The sequence below is a fragment of the Scleropages formosus genome, chromosome 8 (assembly GCF_900964775.1).
Source record: "Scleropages formosus chromosome 8, fSclFor1.1, whole genome shotgun sequence".
NCBI lineage: Eukaryota > Metazoa > Chordata > Actinopteri > Osteoglossiformes > Osteoglossidae > Scleropages > Scleropages formosus.
Genome location: NC_041813.1, coordinates 26355325 through 26370496, shown reverse-complemented (window position 1 = coordinate 26370496; position 15172 = coordinate 26355325). Strand labels below are relative to the sequence as shown.

Sequence of the window (15172 nt, the reverse complement as noted above, 5' to 3'; positions counted from 1 at the left end):
CCAACCAGCCGTAGTTGTTTTTTCGGAGGGCTCTGACCTTCATATGACTGTTGTTGCTGTCAGCGGTTTCCATTTCTCACTTGCCTATATTTGCTGTACGTGGGCAAAAAGCAAATGTAACACGGCAACAACATCCTTACGTAACAACTCTGCACAATTTAACATGAAGAAAAATGTTAAATAAGATCACATTTCTACTCTCTCCAAATGCGGAAAGTCCCAGATGATGTCATTTCAAATTGCCTTACCTGCAAAACATCTACTAGCTACATTTTAGTTGCTGCTGGTTGTATCGGCTGTTACATAGCGAATGTGATTTGGAGAGTATTCAAAGACAACAGAACTCAATTCTGTTTCAGATTTATATTTAGTGATATAAATACAAGCACAATGACAATTAAACATTCAGTTATGTAAAGATGGACTAAATATTCAGAGAACAATGGATCACTTTTGCAAAATTTGATCTGAAAAAATGTTACCCCGAAGTGATAAAAATTCTCTGGTACAGAAGAGTGCACTTTTATATACAAATCACATTAACAATTTTTAAATTGAAGATGACAGCAAGAACACACCATGTTATAAAATGTGACCTGTGCAAGAGACCCAGTCAAATTCTATAGATGACATAAAATAAAATCATAATACTGTAGAAACAATGCTACAGTACATTCTCTCCAGAGGTGTGTAGTCAAAAATGTTGTTAAATTACACTTACCGTAGCACTAACTCTAAATATAATTGGAAGTAAGCAAATAAAATACATATCTGTGAGATTGATATTACATTTTTAAAGTGAATGAAAAACAACAGAAAATTGTTCTGTTCTACAGGCATAGGGATCCCCCCCACCCACACCTTTACTTAGACTAATGGAACATTGAGATGTGTATGCCTGTTCTTGAGTCCCGGTAAGATGGGCAACCACCTCTACATGGACCTGTGACATCTCTGCATGTCTTCATAAATGAAGTCAGTGGGTGCGGTCTCTGCATTTGCCCTTTCACAGCTCTTCTTCATCTGTCAGACAAAGCAATTAAAAGAGTTTTAGGAATTAGGCTGTTAGAGTCCACACAACCTGCAGAACAGTAAGATACTCACTTTTGGAATGAGAAAGAACACAATAATGGTCACACACAGGAGGGCAGTAGCCACTGACAGCCCAATGGTCACGTAGAAGACAGATAATCCAAAACTGTCCTCACCTATGTCATTTAAAAAAAAAAAAAAAAAAAAAGTTTACGATATGCATTACAAGAGTTTTATCCTCTATTAGCCGACACCTTTGCTGAGGATACCCTACAACAGCAGTACATTAAAAGGTACTTTTTTTATATAGCAATATACTGTATTCTTTCAGGGTAAAAACCTTGATCAAGAGCAATACAGCAAGAGTGGGATTTAAAGCAATAATCATTAAAGTATACCAAGGCTAAATCTATTGATGTTAAAGACTAACATAAACCCTGGTCACAAAGTAACCAGAGCACCATAATAAAGCCACAAATCTGTAACTTCTTATCGTTGGCCGAGACCTGCGAACCTGCGTTTTCTCCATCAGTCAGGCCGGTTGTACCACATGGCGCATCACCTGTTGAAAGGATCACATACACTACGTAAAATGATTGTCACATAAGAAAAGCAATAGATAGATAACCTGCGTTTATCTAATGATTTAGGTAGCAAAACCATTCCAATAATTTGTGAGCTTATATTTTTATCCAAAGCAACCTACAGCACCTGCCATTTTACACAGCTGGATATTTTTCTGTGGCATTTCACAGTAGGTACCTTGAACAAGGGTTCTGTCACCTGTTTATCTAGCAGATTTAATGACATGTGCAATTCAAATACTCTTCCAATAATCAAAAGACCTCAAAAGAGGGCAGTTGGTAGCGTAGTGGTTAGAGCTGCTGGCTTTGGAGCCGAAAGGTAGTAGGTTCAAATCCTTCCTTCAGCTGTAAGACCTTTGAACAAGGTACTTTCCCCAGATTGCACTGGTAAAATTACCTAGCTGTATAAGTAAGTAAATAATTTTAAGCTGCTTTGGAGAAAAGCATCAGCAAATTGAAAAAGCATAAGCGATTTCCACTCACCACTGACCACGACCAGTGCTGCAGACCTGTTGCTCCGTTTCCCGTCAAGTCCACTGGTACACCAGTACACTCCCGAATCATTTTCCATCATGTGATGAAGGTTGAAACTTAAGTTTTCATAGTTGCGCTCCAAATTTGCTCTGTGTCTGAATGTGGTGGTTACTGTCAGTTCATCGTTCGTGGCATTCCAGAAGAGGACCAATGTTTTCTCAGACAATCTTCTGTACAGGTACAATTCAGTCCTTCCCTGCAAGGTGTCTGAGCAATCAATGGAAAAGGTGTCACCATGCTGCAACTCCAGAATCCTCTTCTGTCCCCTTACTGGAAATAGAAAAGAAAGCAGATACAGATTTAATAGCTAAAAAGGACCTTAAAGTTTACCAAAAGTGGGACTAAAACTGTTCTAAACTGCCATTAAGTGAAACCAAAATAAATCTAATCAATTTTAATCCCATAATTGACATCTCATTTCTGTCTCTTGGAAGCTGTAGTGCTATTCTTAGTCCAAAATTATTAACTTTATTATTATTACACTCACCATCATGCCAGATGTTGAAAAAGCTGAGAAGATAAAACAGCCAGTTCATGAGACGCACAGCCATGGCACTGACACGTTTCAGTGACTGATTCAGTTTCCTCAAAGCTCAGGAAATGTACAAACCAAACAAGCTTGGTGGGAGGGTTAGGTTAGCAAGGGTTTGATGAAGCCTTTACTAAGATGGACATTAAAAGGAAATCATTTCCCTCGTTTAGAAATATCTTCCTTTTAACCTGATTAAACCTGTAACCAAAGAATTTTTTGTATGTTTCCAAATTCCATGGTGGAAGAGAGCTAATTTTTTTATATATAATATATATTTCTGTGCCAACGGACTAACAGACAAAAAGAAAAAAGAAGAAAAAAAAGTGGGGAGACATGGAGACTTAAGAAGAACAGCACCTGAGAGTGTATGGGTACAAACTAGAATGAAAATTGCAGTTTTTTTTATTTAAAGATAAAATGCATCAATATTATTTATGCATTTGTTTCTATTCATTGCCCTTGCTTAACAGCAGAAAGTATCAAAATAGTTTTGTGGTACATAAAGTTTAATTCCAAACATGATCACCCAGTTTGGAAAATGACAGCAGGACACTGGCACTAAGGAAGTATGATTCCAAAAAAAAAAATTTCCTAACTCTCTCTCCAAAAAGCCAGACAACGGCAATAATGTTTCTGCTTTTCTGCACAAACATAGCAATGAGAACTAGTCTGAACTGTATCAGTTCAGTACCACTAGGTCTCAACAGATATTTAAGATGCTGTATTCACATCTTCCAGACTGTCCAAACCTGTTGAAGAAAAAAAAAAAAAAAAAAAAGCCTTGTTCAGAGAATCTCACATATTTTCTTTGTTTTTTAGTACTTGCACTAATAATGTGAAGGTCATCTTTTCACCAGGAAGGAAGAAAAAAAAATTCAAGGGGTTTTACAGTCAAGATGATACTGACTTTGTTCACAATATCCTTATAAGATTTGGTCAACTTTTTGGTTTACAATGTCACAGACTTAATCAAGTGCATCATCAAAAATCTTTACTTATATGATGTTTATTTTCATTTCTACCAGAAAAACCCAGGATTGGGTTTTCACACCTGAATATACCACATACAACACTGACCAGATGATCTGCACCATACCTTCCACCTCCCTGGTGTCTTCTACCCTAGGGTAGACCTGTACTAAAAACAAAATGTGGAAAGTTCATGACTGCATGCCACCACGTTCCAGTAAACAAATTTCTTAAGACAGAACCCCAGAGCATAATATACAGTCAGAAGGTCATCAATGGAATGACAATGGAAATATAGAATATTTGCTTAAGGGGCCTGTTGCACAGACCCTGTCGAGGGTAAGCAGGACCACTTCTGAATACCAACCTGGGCCTCTGCATTCACTCTTCTGGAACAAAGTTAAGACCAGAAGCCCAGAAGTCAGTGAACCCAAAACAACAATGACTGCTGTGATGCTCTTGTTGCTCAGCCTTCTGGAAATCTTTTCTATAGGCAACATGACAGGAGAAATTCTCTTTAAGTTAAAGTGACATCTTTTGTTATATTAATATTCATTACTGGCACTATTAATTGCTATTGCCAATTGTACTGGTGCTATTTAATTAGTACACATAGTATTTATCTTAAATCAGTTTATTTTAAATACACCCATTTACACAGGAACCTTGATTTATGGCTAAGAGCCAAAGGTTGCTAGAGTATGCAACCATTTGGGTTCATGACCCACACTCCCATGAGCTGCAATAGCAAGTATGAGCAAAACAAACAGGAGCTGATGAAATCTGTGCCCTCACTGGCCCCTTTATTAGGGACACCTTCTTGTTAATATGACCAGCCCATTGCAATTCAGCATGCACTCTGCGTACAACCAGTGGTCCAGAGGTTCCGGTACTGTTGGTTTAGCCTTAGAATGGGCTAAAGACATGATCTAAGCAATTCTCAATGCAGTATGATTGTTGGTGTCAAATGCAGCAGTTTATTAGGTACTGTACCTAATAAAGGGTCCATTGAGTTTTTTTTAATACTAAAAAAATAAAGCAAGTCAACAGCTACAGGAAAGAAAAAACTTCCCTTGGCTAAAATTAAAAAAAAAAAAAAGTATCCTCAGCACAGAGTCTTTAACACAAAACCCTACCTGGAATGGAAAATTTCAGATGGATTTCGACTTTGTCCTCCTCAGCACCACTGCCGTTGAACAATACACACCTATACCGTGGGGAGACTGAGGATGCCCTCCACACAGAAAACCTGCTTGTCAGATTGAAGAAGCCCTCTTCAACCTCCATCGCCTGCATTTCTGCGCTGCGTGTCCAGTCTGTGCCATACTGGTCGAACCACTTCATTGTGCCCTCTGGGTATCCACCATGGGCAGTGCACAGCATCAACACAGTAGAGTCTTCCTGAATGTTACTCTCTGGAATGGAAGTCACTCTTAGCTCTCTGTACTTGGCTAGAATGAAAGTAAAATGAGAACAATTAGTTTTTTTTTTTTTTTTGCTTTCATGTCAACCCCCTTGAATGCTATAAAAAGATTTTGCCCCTTTCTACTTTATTTTTGCAGAAATACAACATTCAGTTTGATCAGAGCTTTCAGTAGTATATGAATAGAATATGAAAGATGAAAAAACCCATCTTTTTAATGTTACATCCTTGGTGCGAAAGATAATGAAATGTGCAATCACAGACGTGGAAAAAGTAATTGCCCTTCCAAAGGCAGTAACTGGCAGTGCCACCTTTAGCTGCAATGACTGCAACTAAAATGCTTTCTGTACCTGCTGACCAGGGTATTCTCTCATTGCAGAGGAATTTTTACCTAAGTTCTCCATGGAGAACTGTTTAGCTGAACGCCACTGGCAGGTTTTCACGCATGAACAGCTCTTTTCAGATCTTGCAACAACATTTCGATTAGACTGAGATAAGGACTTTGCTTGACTACTGGAAGGAGGTTTTTAAACTTTTCTCACTTTTTTCTCACTCAGGCCCCATTCATATACTGCAAGAACTGACAAAAAAGACAGGATCAAAATTAATGGTTAAAAAAATAAAAAAAAAATTCAAAAATAGATGAAGGTGGTCAAACACTTTCTCAGAACTATATAAACATCTGTACTGTGTCAAGCTAAAGACACATGCTTGAAGAAGTAAAAGTACATGTGTTAAATAGATCACAAGGCACAACCTTTTTCTATTGCCTTAAGACGGTTCCTGACAGAGCCACATAAACCTACAAGTCGCAGACTAGTCACCAATTGTTTCGTGAGAACGTGGTGAGAATCTTGCCTAGAAACACCAAATGGTATGCTGCTGCTATTCATGACCACTTTAGACAACACAGGATGCCGGATTATGCATCGGATAAAATCCTGTACAATTCTGCCCTTTGCAGTTGGTTTCTTTAATACTGGAGACAAATTCGCTGTCAAGCAGATCCTTGAAAAGAGCCCACATTAGGGAAATCCATCTACAAAGGGTTCCACGATATTTGCATCAAGCCTGGCAGAGGACTAAAACACAAAGGCTCACCTGTGACCCGCAAGCTGGCGATGAGTTTAGCGTTCCCGTATTCCGTCAGCACCGCGCACTGGTACAATCCTTGATCGGCCACACGCGTGTCCCGCACCGCCAGGGACACATTAGCGTTTCGTTCATCCCAGCCTCGTTCAAGGAGTTGAAAACGGCCCGTCTGCCTGAGCCTCCCACCCATGTAGGAGATGAGGGGAAAAGATGATCCCAGCTTCCTCCATACCAGCCCCATCACCCTCACATGCTGGTGGCTGGACTTGAGAGTGCACTGGATAACGGAGTCCTGACCGCAGACACCATGGTTCTCCAGTGGGCATTTCAGTGTTAGGAATCCTACTGGGGGGGGGGGGGGGGGGGGGGGCAGAGGCTAAGCTCACAGTGTCAAACAATTTCAAAGCATACACAACAGATCTCCCCAAAACACACAAAAAAAGGGCCTCTCTGGATAGAGTCCATTTATAAAAGAGCATTTTAATACAAGACTCCAAAGGAGCAACATCAGCGGGATCCTCCTGCAACGATACGTACCGTGCGAAGGAACTGTCCACGTGCCGATACCAGCGGACAGCACGATAAAGGCAAGTAGCTTCACCGCTGGGCCCATTTTCTGGTACTTTCGGCTGGAACTGGGTTGAGGTACCATGCCATGGTGGTGGAGAGTTAGACCCTTCGCTTGCCACTCATGTAACCAAATCAATAGCAATGACAGCCATTCGGCTGGAGGCAGGACTAGCAGGGGCTACAATGTAACATGTAAATTGCTAAAGGTGAATGATGAAACCAGGCAACTTCCTTTACTTTGAGTTTGACCCATTTTCATCATGAGAGGTCCAACAACTGTCAACTCGACGGTTTAACGCTTCATACGCCACCTCAGACATTTTCCAAAGTGAAGTCTGTGCTTTTTTTTTTATGGGAATTTTATTTCTCATCACATGAGTCTTACCTTGGAAAGTCAGCCCGAAAATGCGCCAGATTCATTGTCTAGTATGTTCATGCGAATAAATTACGTCCGTCTTAATTAGCCAAACGTGGCCGAACGGTTTGAGGTTATTCGTTTTTAATTGTCTCGAGTGAACTGAGCAACTGGACTTTGGGAAATTTTTAGTTATTTTCCCTACCAGCCCCCAAGAACACATATGATGCGTACATTTGGTGCAGGAATAAAACTCAAGTTGAAGCGCCGACGACTAATTTGCGCTTAATACGGCAGTTCACTAGTGATGGCCGCAAAATAAAACAAACTACTCCCGACATTCCCACAAAAATCGTTCGAAAGGGGGGGGGTCAAACGGTAAATTGTTGTAAAGCGACGGTATAACTTTGCAGTATTTATTCAAGAAACAGCACTTTGCAAAAGCTGTGCGGCTAATGCGTCACAGCACATCGACCAAAAACCTTGAAGGCCTTTTTGTGCGCTGTTGCTGCCCCCGTGTGGCCACAGTTACACACTACACACCGCAACTTAATAATTGCCGGTTTCTTTCCGCCACCAAAAAAGGTCTTGAAACACTTTAACAAGGAGGACTTAGCTGATCCACCAATATAGGTTATGTTTTTTCATTTAAACAAAAAAAGGAGCCTCTTTAAACACCATATTAGAACACAAAGAATACAACTATCATGCGCTACCATTTAATGGAAATTCCTTTTTGTCAGGATAATTTTCCAGAGCTGATTGCCAATAAATAGCCAAAACCAGTCACCAGTTACTACTTCCAACCATAAACACACTGGTGTGGTTAAAGTGTAGACACAAAACTTCAATTTCTCTCCAAACCTATTCACTCAAAGTTGTATACAAGGCCAAAAACAAAGACACACTGCTTCACACTATTTTTTTTTTTCATAAATGTAAACCAAATACAGTAAGTGAGGAAGTAATGCGGTAAACATCAAAGAGGCTCAACGAGCACTCTCCGTTTAATATTGCGTGGAACCGGAAACCAAAACATTTACAAACCAAAATGGTAAAGATGGTAACAAATCTGTGTTAGAATCAGGTGAGTAAAAAACAGACATCAGTTCAGTCAGAGTGGAGTCACATGGGTAAATCCAGCCACACCTTTGAAAAGCTGTCAAACTCTTCAGAACTTAAATAGACAACAGAAATTTCTTGTGAAAACCTCAGGTTTCAGAGACATTTATACTGCTGTTGATACTTTCAGCACATATAATCCCCTGCTTGCAGTCGCAGCATCCTGGTACCGTGCTACAACGCAATAAATTCTTCAGCCTTTCCTCGTGCGAGGCACAGGGCAATGACAAAACAAGGGCCAATGCAACAAATTCATATCAATCTTTATTTCATTTAGAAATTTGCACATCAGATCTTTTTCTTTTTTTCTTTTTTTTACCATTTACATTAGGGAACAGACAAGCAGAACTTCATGCCTTTTCCAGCAGGCGAGATGCACTACAGGATGGGCTGAACTCAAAGTGGATACATAAAGTGCTTTGGTCAATGTTTTAGAAAGGGGGCAGAAAAAGGAGCAAACTCCATGGCTCATACAAGATGTAAATAGCATGAAGATTCTCTTAAAAAAAGGGGAGAGAGGGTGCAAGACAAAAAAAAAAAAAAAAAAAAAAAGACGGGGGGAAAAAAAGAGAAGAAAGCAAACTCAACCCAGGATCAGACTGGACTTTCCTCCTGGGGGGTATTTCCGGGCGGCAGGGGCTCCGGCAGGGGCGGGTACTGTGGATCGTGACGGCTGCGGAGGCTGCTCCTCTTGTTCCACAGCCGTCTCTTCCTCCTCCTCCTCCTCCTCCTCCTGCTCCTGCTCCTCCTCCTCCGCATTCTCTACTGAAACAGAGCAGACGAGGAAGCAAGGATCTCTTGGCAAAAATAAACACAGCCACATCTCTTCAACCTAGTTTAGGTAAGGAATGTAACAGCGCTTCAAGTTTTGTGAAATGCACTTTTGTGCAGCCTGAATTCCTGATTTGGAAAAAAGAAGTCTGCTCAGTGAACGAATGTAAATATAAATAGTATAAATAACTATGAAGACTCACACTGGAGCCCAGAGTATGAAACGCACATGCATGAAAAAGACTTGTTGTTATTTAGGTTGATACTTCAATTTATATGACTGCTGTGATTGAGGCAGTCCTATTTAGGGTGCCCTACATAACGTAAAAAAACATTAAAACGTTACCAGTACCTGCAATCTATCATTCACATACAAACACACCTGTCAAGACCGAACGGCAACGCACCGGAATGCGAGGCCCCGTGGCCTTTTATTACGTTCCGGGCGATGAGGAACGGGCAAAAAGAGGACGCTGACACCACTCACCATGTTCCGCGTGCTCTTCGTTCCAATCCTGCAACATAACGTGGCAAAGCAGAAAGTTTCAGTTTTGAATGCCGACATGCACTCGCATATACGCATCGGCATTTTTTAATTTCGATTTAATAAACCTTTGCTTGGTTTCCTGGACCCTCTTCCAACACCGAATTCTTCCAAGGAGGCTGAACGTGGCATCTTCTCAGGGGGGCAGAGGGCTCACCGCACAGAACGCCACTGGCTTCCCCCCCTGCAAAGACACACAACTCTGCAGTTAGCTGGGCTGGTGGCCCTGTCCCAGCCAGCCGCGAGTCAAAATCAAATGTCAAACGTGACATGTTCTTCCCGACGCTATTCCTTGCCAACTGCACCTGGTTCTCGTCACGCACATTTCCCAGCAGTCACAGGGGCAGCCGGCGGGAACTCCCGCGACCTGTACGGCGGACGGCCGACCGGCAGCCGACCATCGCGGGCGTCCTCTTTTCGTCGGGACCCAAATTCAACCTCTGCGAACGTGCTAGACCAAAAGCGAAGCTGTGTCCTCGGCGCAGAAAGTGAAAAAACCCGGAACGCAACGCGGCAGCGCTCGCTGCGACCGCTAGCCGCACTCATCTCACCTGAAGGGCTTCCATGCGAAACGGCCGCGCTTCCGAAACGCGTCGGTACGCTCGCTACCTCGGCCACCTCCCGCGTGCAATCGAGAGACGGCGAGAACGCCCAGACAGTAAATGAGCAAACAAGCCGGTCCCCACGTTAAGAGGGAGAAATGAATCGCCTTCTGTGAGCCGTCGTTGCGAATCAACACTTGAGTCTCTTTGACAGACTCTGTAGGAGCTTCTCGGGCCCTGGACAGAGAAAGGCAGCTTTCATCCCACGTTTGGAGGGCGACCGCGGCAGAGGAGAAGCGGAGGGCCGCGCTCGGGCCGTGCGCTTCGCTCGCTACGGGATTTGGGGTCGAGGCTGGGTCACGGCGCTGCGTGCACGTACCACAGAACGAGCTTCTTCCGAACCTCTGAAGGTCTTCCAAAGATCTGCCTCCTGAGCAGATGAAGCTCACGTTTGGCAAAAGGATATTAAACCGCAATGTCAGGCTTTCCGTTGACAGGACCTCGCTATTCCGCAAGTCCTGTTATATCACTTTCCCTCTCCCTTTTTTACCATCGTCTGACATTACCACCCCCTTTGATACACTAAAGTCTTTGTCCCCGACCATTTCTTCTTCAGCTATAAAACATTCTTTGTCCAGTCAGAATAAACCATTGTTACAGTACAGAACATACATTATAACATGCTTAATTCTTTAGACTAAAACCAAACAGGCCATGCAGCAATAAGATGACGCCTTGTTTCCACTGGCTTTGCTCCCCCCTCCAGGAAGCAGCCTGTGCCAGTGAGACAAAGCGAACCTCCACTCCATTATTCACAGTTATAAAAGATCATCCTGGGAGACGTTCCAGCAGCTAGAGGTGAACCTCAGCCATTCGCTCACACACACACACACACACACACACACACACACACACACACACACACCACTCAAATTCACCTGTTGCCAGTCGTCTGCAAGGGTCCTCGTGTTACTTAAGATTTGGCGGCGCATTCCTTCCCGATGATGCGCGCTTTCGGACAATAAGTGGCTGCGGTGCCAGGATTTGTCTGCAGGTTTGGAATGACCAGACTATATTACAAGCCAGCGACTCGCAGGGGAGAAGCCCGTCTCGATACGCAGTCACTTCCTGTGATTCATTAAATTGTGGTCCATTCAAGCCATTCGCTGGGAAATGAAGCTGTGCTGGCGGAGCTCTTTGGACGTGACACATTTCATATACGTCATTCTGCCCGTTCGGGAAAGGCGGCCAGGGTTAAGGATTTATCCCCTTCACTTAACACCACAGAGATGGGTTCTCTCGCTCCTGCCTCGCACGCAACCGCTAAAGTCCCATCTGCGACTCTCCTGGAGCTGGTCAGGAGAGCAGGCAACGCTACTCCCCTACCGCTGGCATCTACCGGAACAAGAAGAATAGGAGTTTGGAAGAAGCACACAAAAACAGCTGCCAAAGTCCTCAGTGCTGTGTCCACAGGGAAACAGCTGTTAGAAAAAAAACACTTTTAAAAGGGAAAATGATTGCTGCTTCGTAAATAATGTCGTCTACGCCACTCCCCCTTGACATTCCTTAAGGCGCGTCAAATAAGATCACCGTTGAAGCTTTACTACCGGACCATGAGAAAGTTCTTGGGGAAGCGCTTCGGGGTCTTCGAGTTTTTCCTCGTTTAAACTCTTTGAAGTACCGGACTGACGACGGGAGGGCCCGAAATGCAGCGACCCCGAGACTCAAAATCGAGCCGCTAATAAAGACCTCACACGCGAGCTGTGGCCCACATAACCAGTGTAAACTTGGCCTGCATCAAGATGGCCTGGAGTCCAGCACCGCAGCTCACTCCACCAGTCCAAGCACAACTGCTTTAGATCTGCAGTTCAAATCCCTGGTGCGGCAGCACGGTCTCGGTACTACAGCCTCGCGTTTTCTCCAAGTTTCTCCCGAAAAGTGGCATCCTGCTACGAGCAGAGCGCACTCAAGATCCAAACACGAGCAATCGTAAAACTATCTATTCCGAGCGATTTTGCAGAATATGTTACTTGCTGCATCGCGGTACGAACGCATAGCGAGACGCCAACTCCAATCCGGCGAGAAAACATAAATGGAACAAGAAGTAGCACCAGGACTGTTCTGGAGTCTTTACTTAATTGTCGTCACATGGTTGCTCATTCAAGCATGCGTGCCTCTTCGAATAAATCAAAGAAAACACCAGCCCGCCAGTTACTCAACTCGGAGAACCTACAAAACCGCGGTTTGTAAGGCTTGCGGCTTCAAGTGCCCCCTTTTGATAAAGGGGACATTTCACGAGAGCCCTCATCTGTAAAAGACCGTGAACAATTTCCAGAAAAGGCCTCTGGTAAATTAAAATGCGTACAAATCTTGCCGTAATTTGCAGGTCTCGATGTTACGGGGCAGCTGCAAGCAGGATGCACTTTTCCTACAACGAAACCCTTTGGCGAGAGCAATAAAGGGAACAGGTGTGCAATTACTGCGGTAGGTGTGCTCTTTGATCGCGATAGATGATGTCACAAGAGGTCAGTAATTCTGTTCTTTTTCTGATGCAACTTCCAAAACTGGAGGAAAAAAAACGCATACTTCACCGTAACTGAACCGAATCCAAGCGAAGCTCAGCACAACACCCTTCGGTACGCAGCCGAAGATAAACAGCGAGCTCACCAGGTGGGTTGTTCCGCCGATGAGCGTGCGGGTCATCGGGTTCGGCAAAGATGTTGGACGCCATCCTGTTCTTTCTCGCTGGGGGTTTCTCCTCATCCGTGCCGAAGGATATACTGGAAACGCCGCCAGGGGGTCGTAGCACCCTACGGAAAAACGGTACAAGTTCACTTTGCAGAGAAGACCATCAGAGAAGACCATCCCGAATACGGTGACGTCGGAGACGAGCTCTGCCGGGCTTTGCCGAAGGACTCGTTCTTGTCATGATAGAAACTGGCAGAGGAACGAAATGTGCGTTTAACAAAAAAAAAAAAAAACAAAAAAAAAAAACCTGCAAGCTCTGCAGTGCCGAGGCACCGAAAAACTGCTTGGAATGTCAGCTGAATGTGTAATTTGGAAAGGAAAAGGAGGAATGTTTCCTTCCACAGACGAAAAGAGTAATGATAATTAAAAGGAAACCTGGAGGGAAAGCATGGAAAGAGGATGATCCACAGAACCCAACACTGCTCATGACAGTCCACACACCATCTCATACAATGATCCTCCTACTCCAAAGCCCCAAAGCTCATCCTCCTCCCCTATACGGCCCTTATAAAACATACCGGAGACCAACAGCTGACACCAAGAGCAAGCAGCTGTTTTGGTCACACACAAGACGAGAAAATCCAGCCTGTAGAGCGAGAGGATGGGAGAGGGAGACAAAAGGAGGCGAGCGCGCGCACAAGCGTGGACTGGAAAAGCAATGTGTGTGTGTGTGTGTTTCACACAGTGACCACCACAGAACTGATGTCCAAAGCAGACTTCACCTTCCCAGCACATGAGCTCATCTTTCCCCACACACACAGCCCGGAGAAAAGACCCCACCCAGCAGGGGAAAAGCACAAATGCCCACTACAATGAGCGTGTCTCTGTGTCACGACTTAGGGAGCGGACAAAGAAGATGGTTAAGGCACCAGGGGTGGAAAGAGAAGGCGAACTCCTTTTCGTACATCGTCAAGCGGTTGACAGTGTGTGTGTGTGTCCGAGTCCGTCCTTTATTTAAAGTCGGACCGGTTCGGCGGCTCCTGAAAAGAAATAGCTACTCTAGTATGAATCCGTACACACACACACACACACACAGCTTGAACTTCAGTGTGTGTCGAAACGAAAACACAGAAAACAGTGACTGCTTTAGTTTCACTCGCGGGGGACGCGGACAAGCTGCGGGAAAAGCCGCAAAATCCGCAAAAAAACGGCGCATTATTACCCGCGAAATGCGCAGATAAAGCGGAAAAGGGAGCTTTTCAGCCTGGGCTCCTCGCGGCTGGAGGAACGAACGGGGCCTACAGCGCGTGCACCGCGCGTGTGCATCGAAAAATGACTGAAATCATGTCTTGGTCGTGGGGTTGGGGTCGGTCGGTCGGGAGGGAGGGAGGGAGGGAGGGAGTGCAGGCTATCCGGGTGACCCCCCCCTCTCTTCCCGAAGTGGCGGAGCGGTAGCGCTGGGACCCGACGGACGGCAGGACAGACACGGCACTCGCTGGAAAAGTTTCAGCACCTTCAGCACCGACGACAGCCCCGCTCGAAGTGAGCCGCGCGCAACAGCGCGAGACATGATTTATTTCTCCGCGAGGAATCCCAACCTCAACGGATGGCAGCAGCGGAGCCTCAAACTTTGCCAAGATCATGAAACCAGAACGAAATTCGCCAGGGCGAAAAAAATATCATTTGCAGCGAGATTGTGAAAAGAATAGCGAGACAACTAGTACCAGAAACATCATGTCTTTTTTTCTCAGTCGAATCATTAGGCTCGCGCATTACACAGTACAGTATTATATGAACACTAGTACTACTGCGGATAGCGTACGTACGCCGTACGGTACGGTACTGTAGTACAATCACCTTTTTAGGAAATAAAAATGTGCAGTTGGTCTTTTTTTGCCATACTAGCATAGCGCTAGAAAAGATTAAAAAAAAAAAAAAAAAACCAGACGATGGAAACCATGTGTGCGCTGAATCCGAATCCTACTTATCCGGTTGAGCCTGGACACGCACGAGCCGCCAGTTCGAGGAGGGGGGTCACGCGCCCAACCAAGTCCCGGTCAAGGCAGCAGAACCGGGCCGAGCGGTCAGCCGTCGGGATCCATTTTCTTTGTTTCTCCACACACACACACACATACACACACACACACACACACACGGACACAGACAGACAGACACACACACACACACACCTCCGTTCTATTTACCTGGAGCTATTTTTTGCGCTTGGGTCCATTCCTTGGAACGTAGTGGTCGTCGTCATCTTAGCGGGTGGTTGAGCTTCTAACGGTAATTCCGATGAAAGTATAAAATGTCTATAATAAATGCTGGAAAAAACCTTCGCCTCCCCACCGCCTCAGAGGCTCCACCCGACTTCGCCGAAATTGAAATCTGCGATGGACTGGAATGTCGCTTGT

The 15172-nt window shown here is 44.5% G+C and overlaps 3 protein-coding genes across 5 annotated transcripts; all 3 read right to left on the bottom strand.

Moving 5' to 3' along the window:
* Window positions 1-487: 487 nt before the first annotated feature.
* Window positions 488-2735, bottom strand: LOC108937305 (uncharacterized). Of its 2 annotated transcripts, XM_018757131.1 has the most exons (5): window positions 2638-2735; window positions 2100-2420; window positions 1547-1594; window positions 1105-1208; window positions 488-1023 (listed from the first exon to the last, which is right to left on the bottom strand). In XM_018757131.1, exons 1-5 carry the CDS (start codon window positions 2699-2701, stop codon window positions 934-936), a joined length of 627 nt encoding a protein of 208 aa, XP_018612647.1. In that variant the 5' UTR covers window positions 2702-2735; the 3' UTR covers window positions 488-933. The 2 variants fall into 2 exon arrangements, with proteins under 2 accessions (XP_018612647.1, XP_018612649.1); XM_018757133.1 differs by lacking the exon at window positions 1105-1208.
* Window positions 2736-3078: 343 nt separating this feature from the next.
* LOC108937190 (CD276 antigen-like) lies at window positions 3079-7421 on the bottom strand. Of its 2 annotated transcripts, XM_029254065.1 has the most exons (7): window positions 7122-7421; window positions 6704-6801; window positions 6176-6508; window positions 4788-5102; window positions 4019-4138; window positions 3779-3820; window positions 3079-3431 (listed from the first exon to the last, which is right to left on the bottom strand). In XM_029254065.1, the coding sequence occupies exons 1-7, from the start codon at window positions 7154-7156 to the stop codon at window positions 3394-3396; spliced, it is 981 nt and encodes a 326-aa protein (XP_029109898.1). In that variant the 5' UTR covers window positions 7157-7421; the 3' UTR covers window positions 3079-3393. The 2 variants fall into 2 exon arrangements, with proteins under 2 accessions (XP_029109898.1, XP_029109897.1); XM_029254064.1 differs by lacking the exon at window positions 3079-3431 and having other exon boundaries at window positions 3750-4138.
* A 1078-nt stretch (window positions 7422-8499) lies between these two features.
* LOC108937437 (jupiter microtubule associated homolog 1-like) lies at window positions 8500-15172 on the bottom strand. The gene is made up of 5 exons (XM_018757406.2): window positions 14963-15172; window positions 12738-12880; window positions 9597-9712; window positions 9472-9499; window positions 8500-8978 (listed from the first exon to the last, which is right to left on the bottom strand). Exons 1-5 carry the CDS (start codon window positions 15016-15018, stop codon window positions 8797-8799), a joined length of 525 nt encoding a protein of 174 aa, XP_018612922.2. The 5' UTR covers window positions 15019-15172; the 3' UTR covers window positions 8500-8796.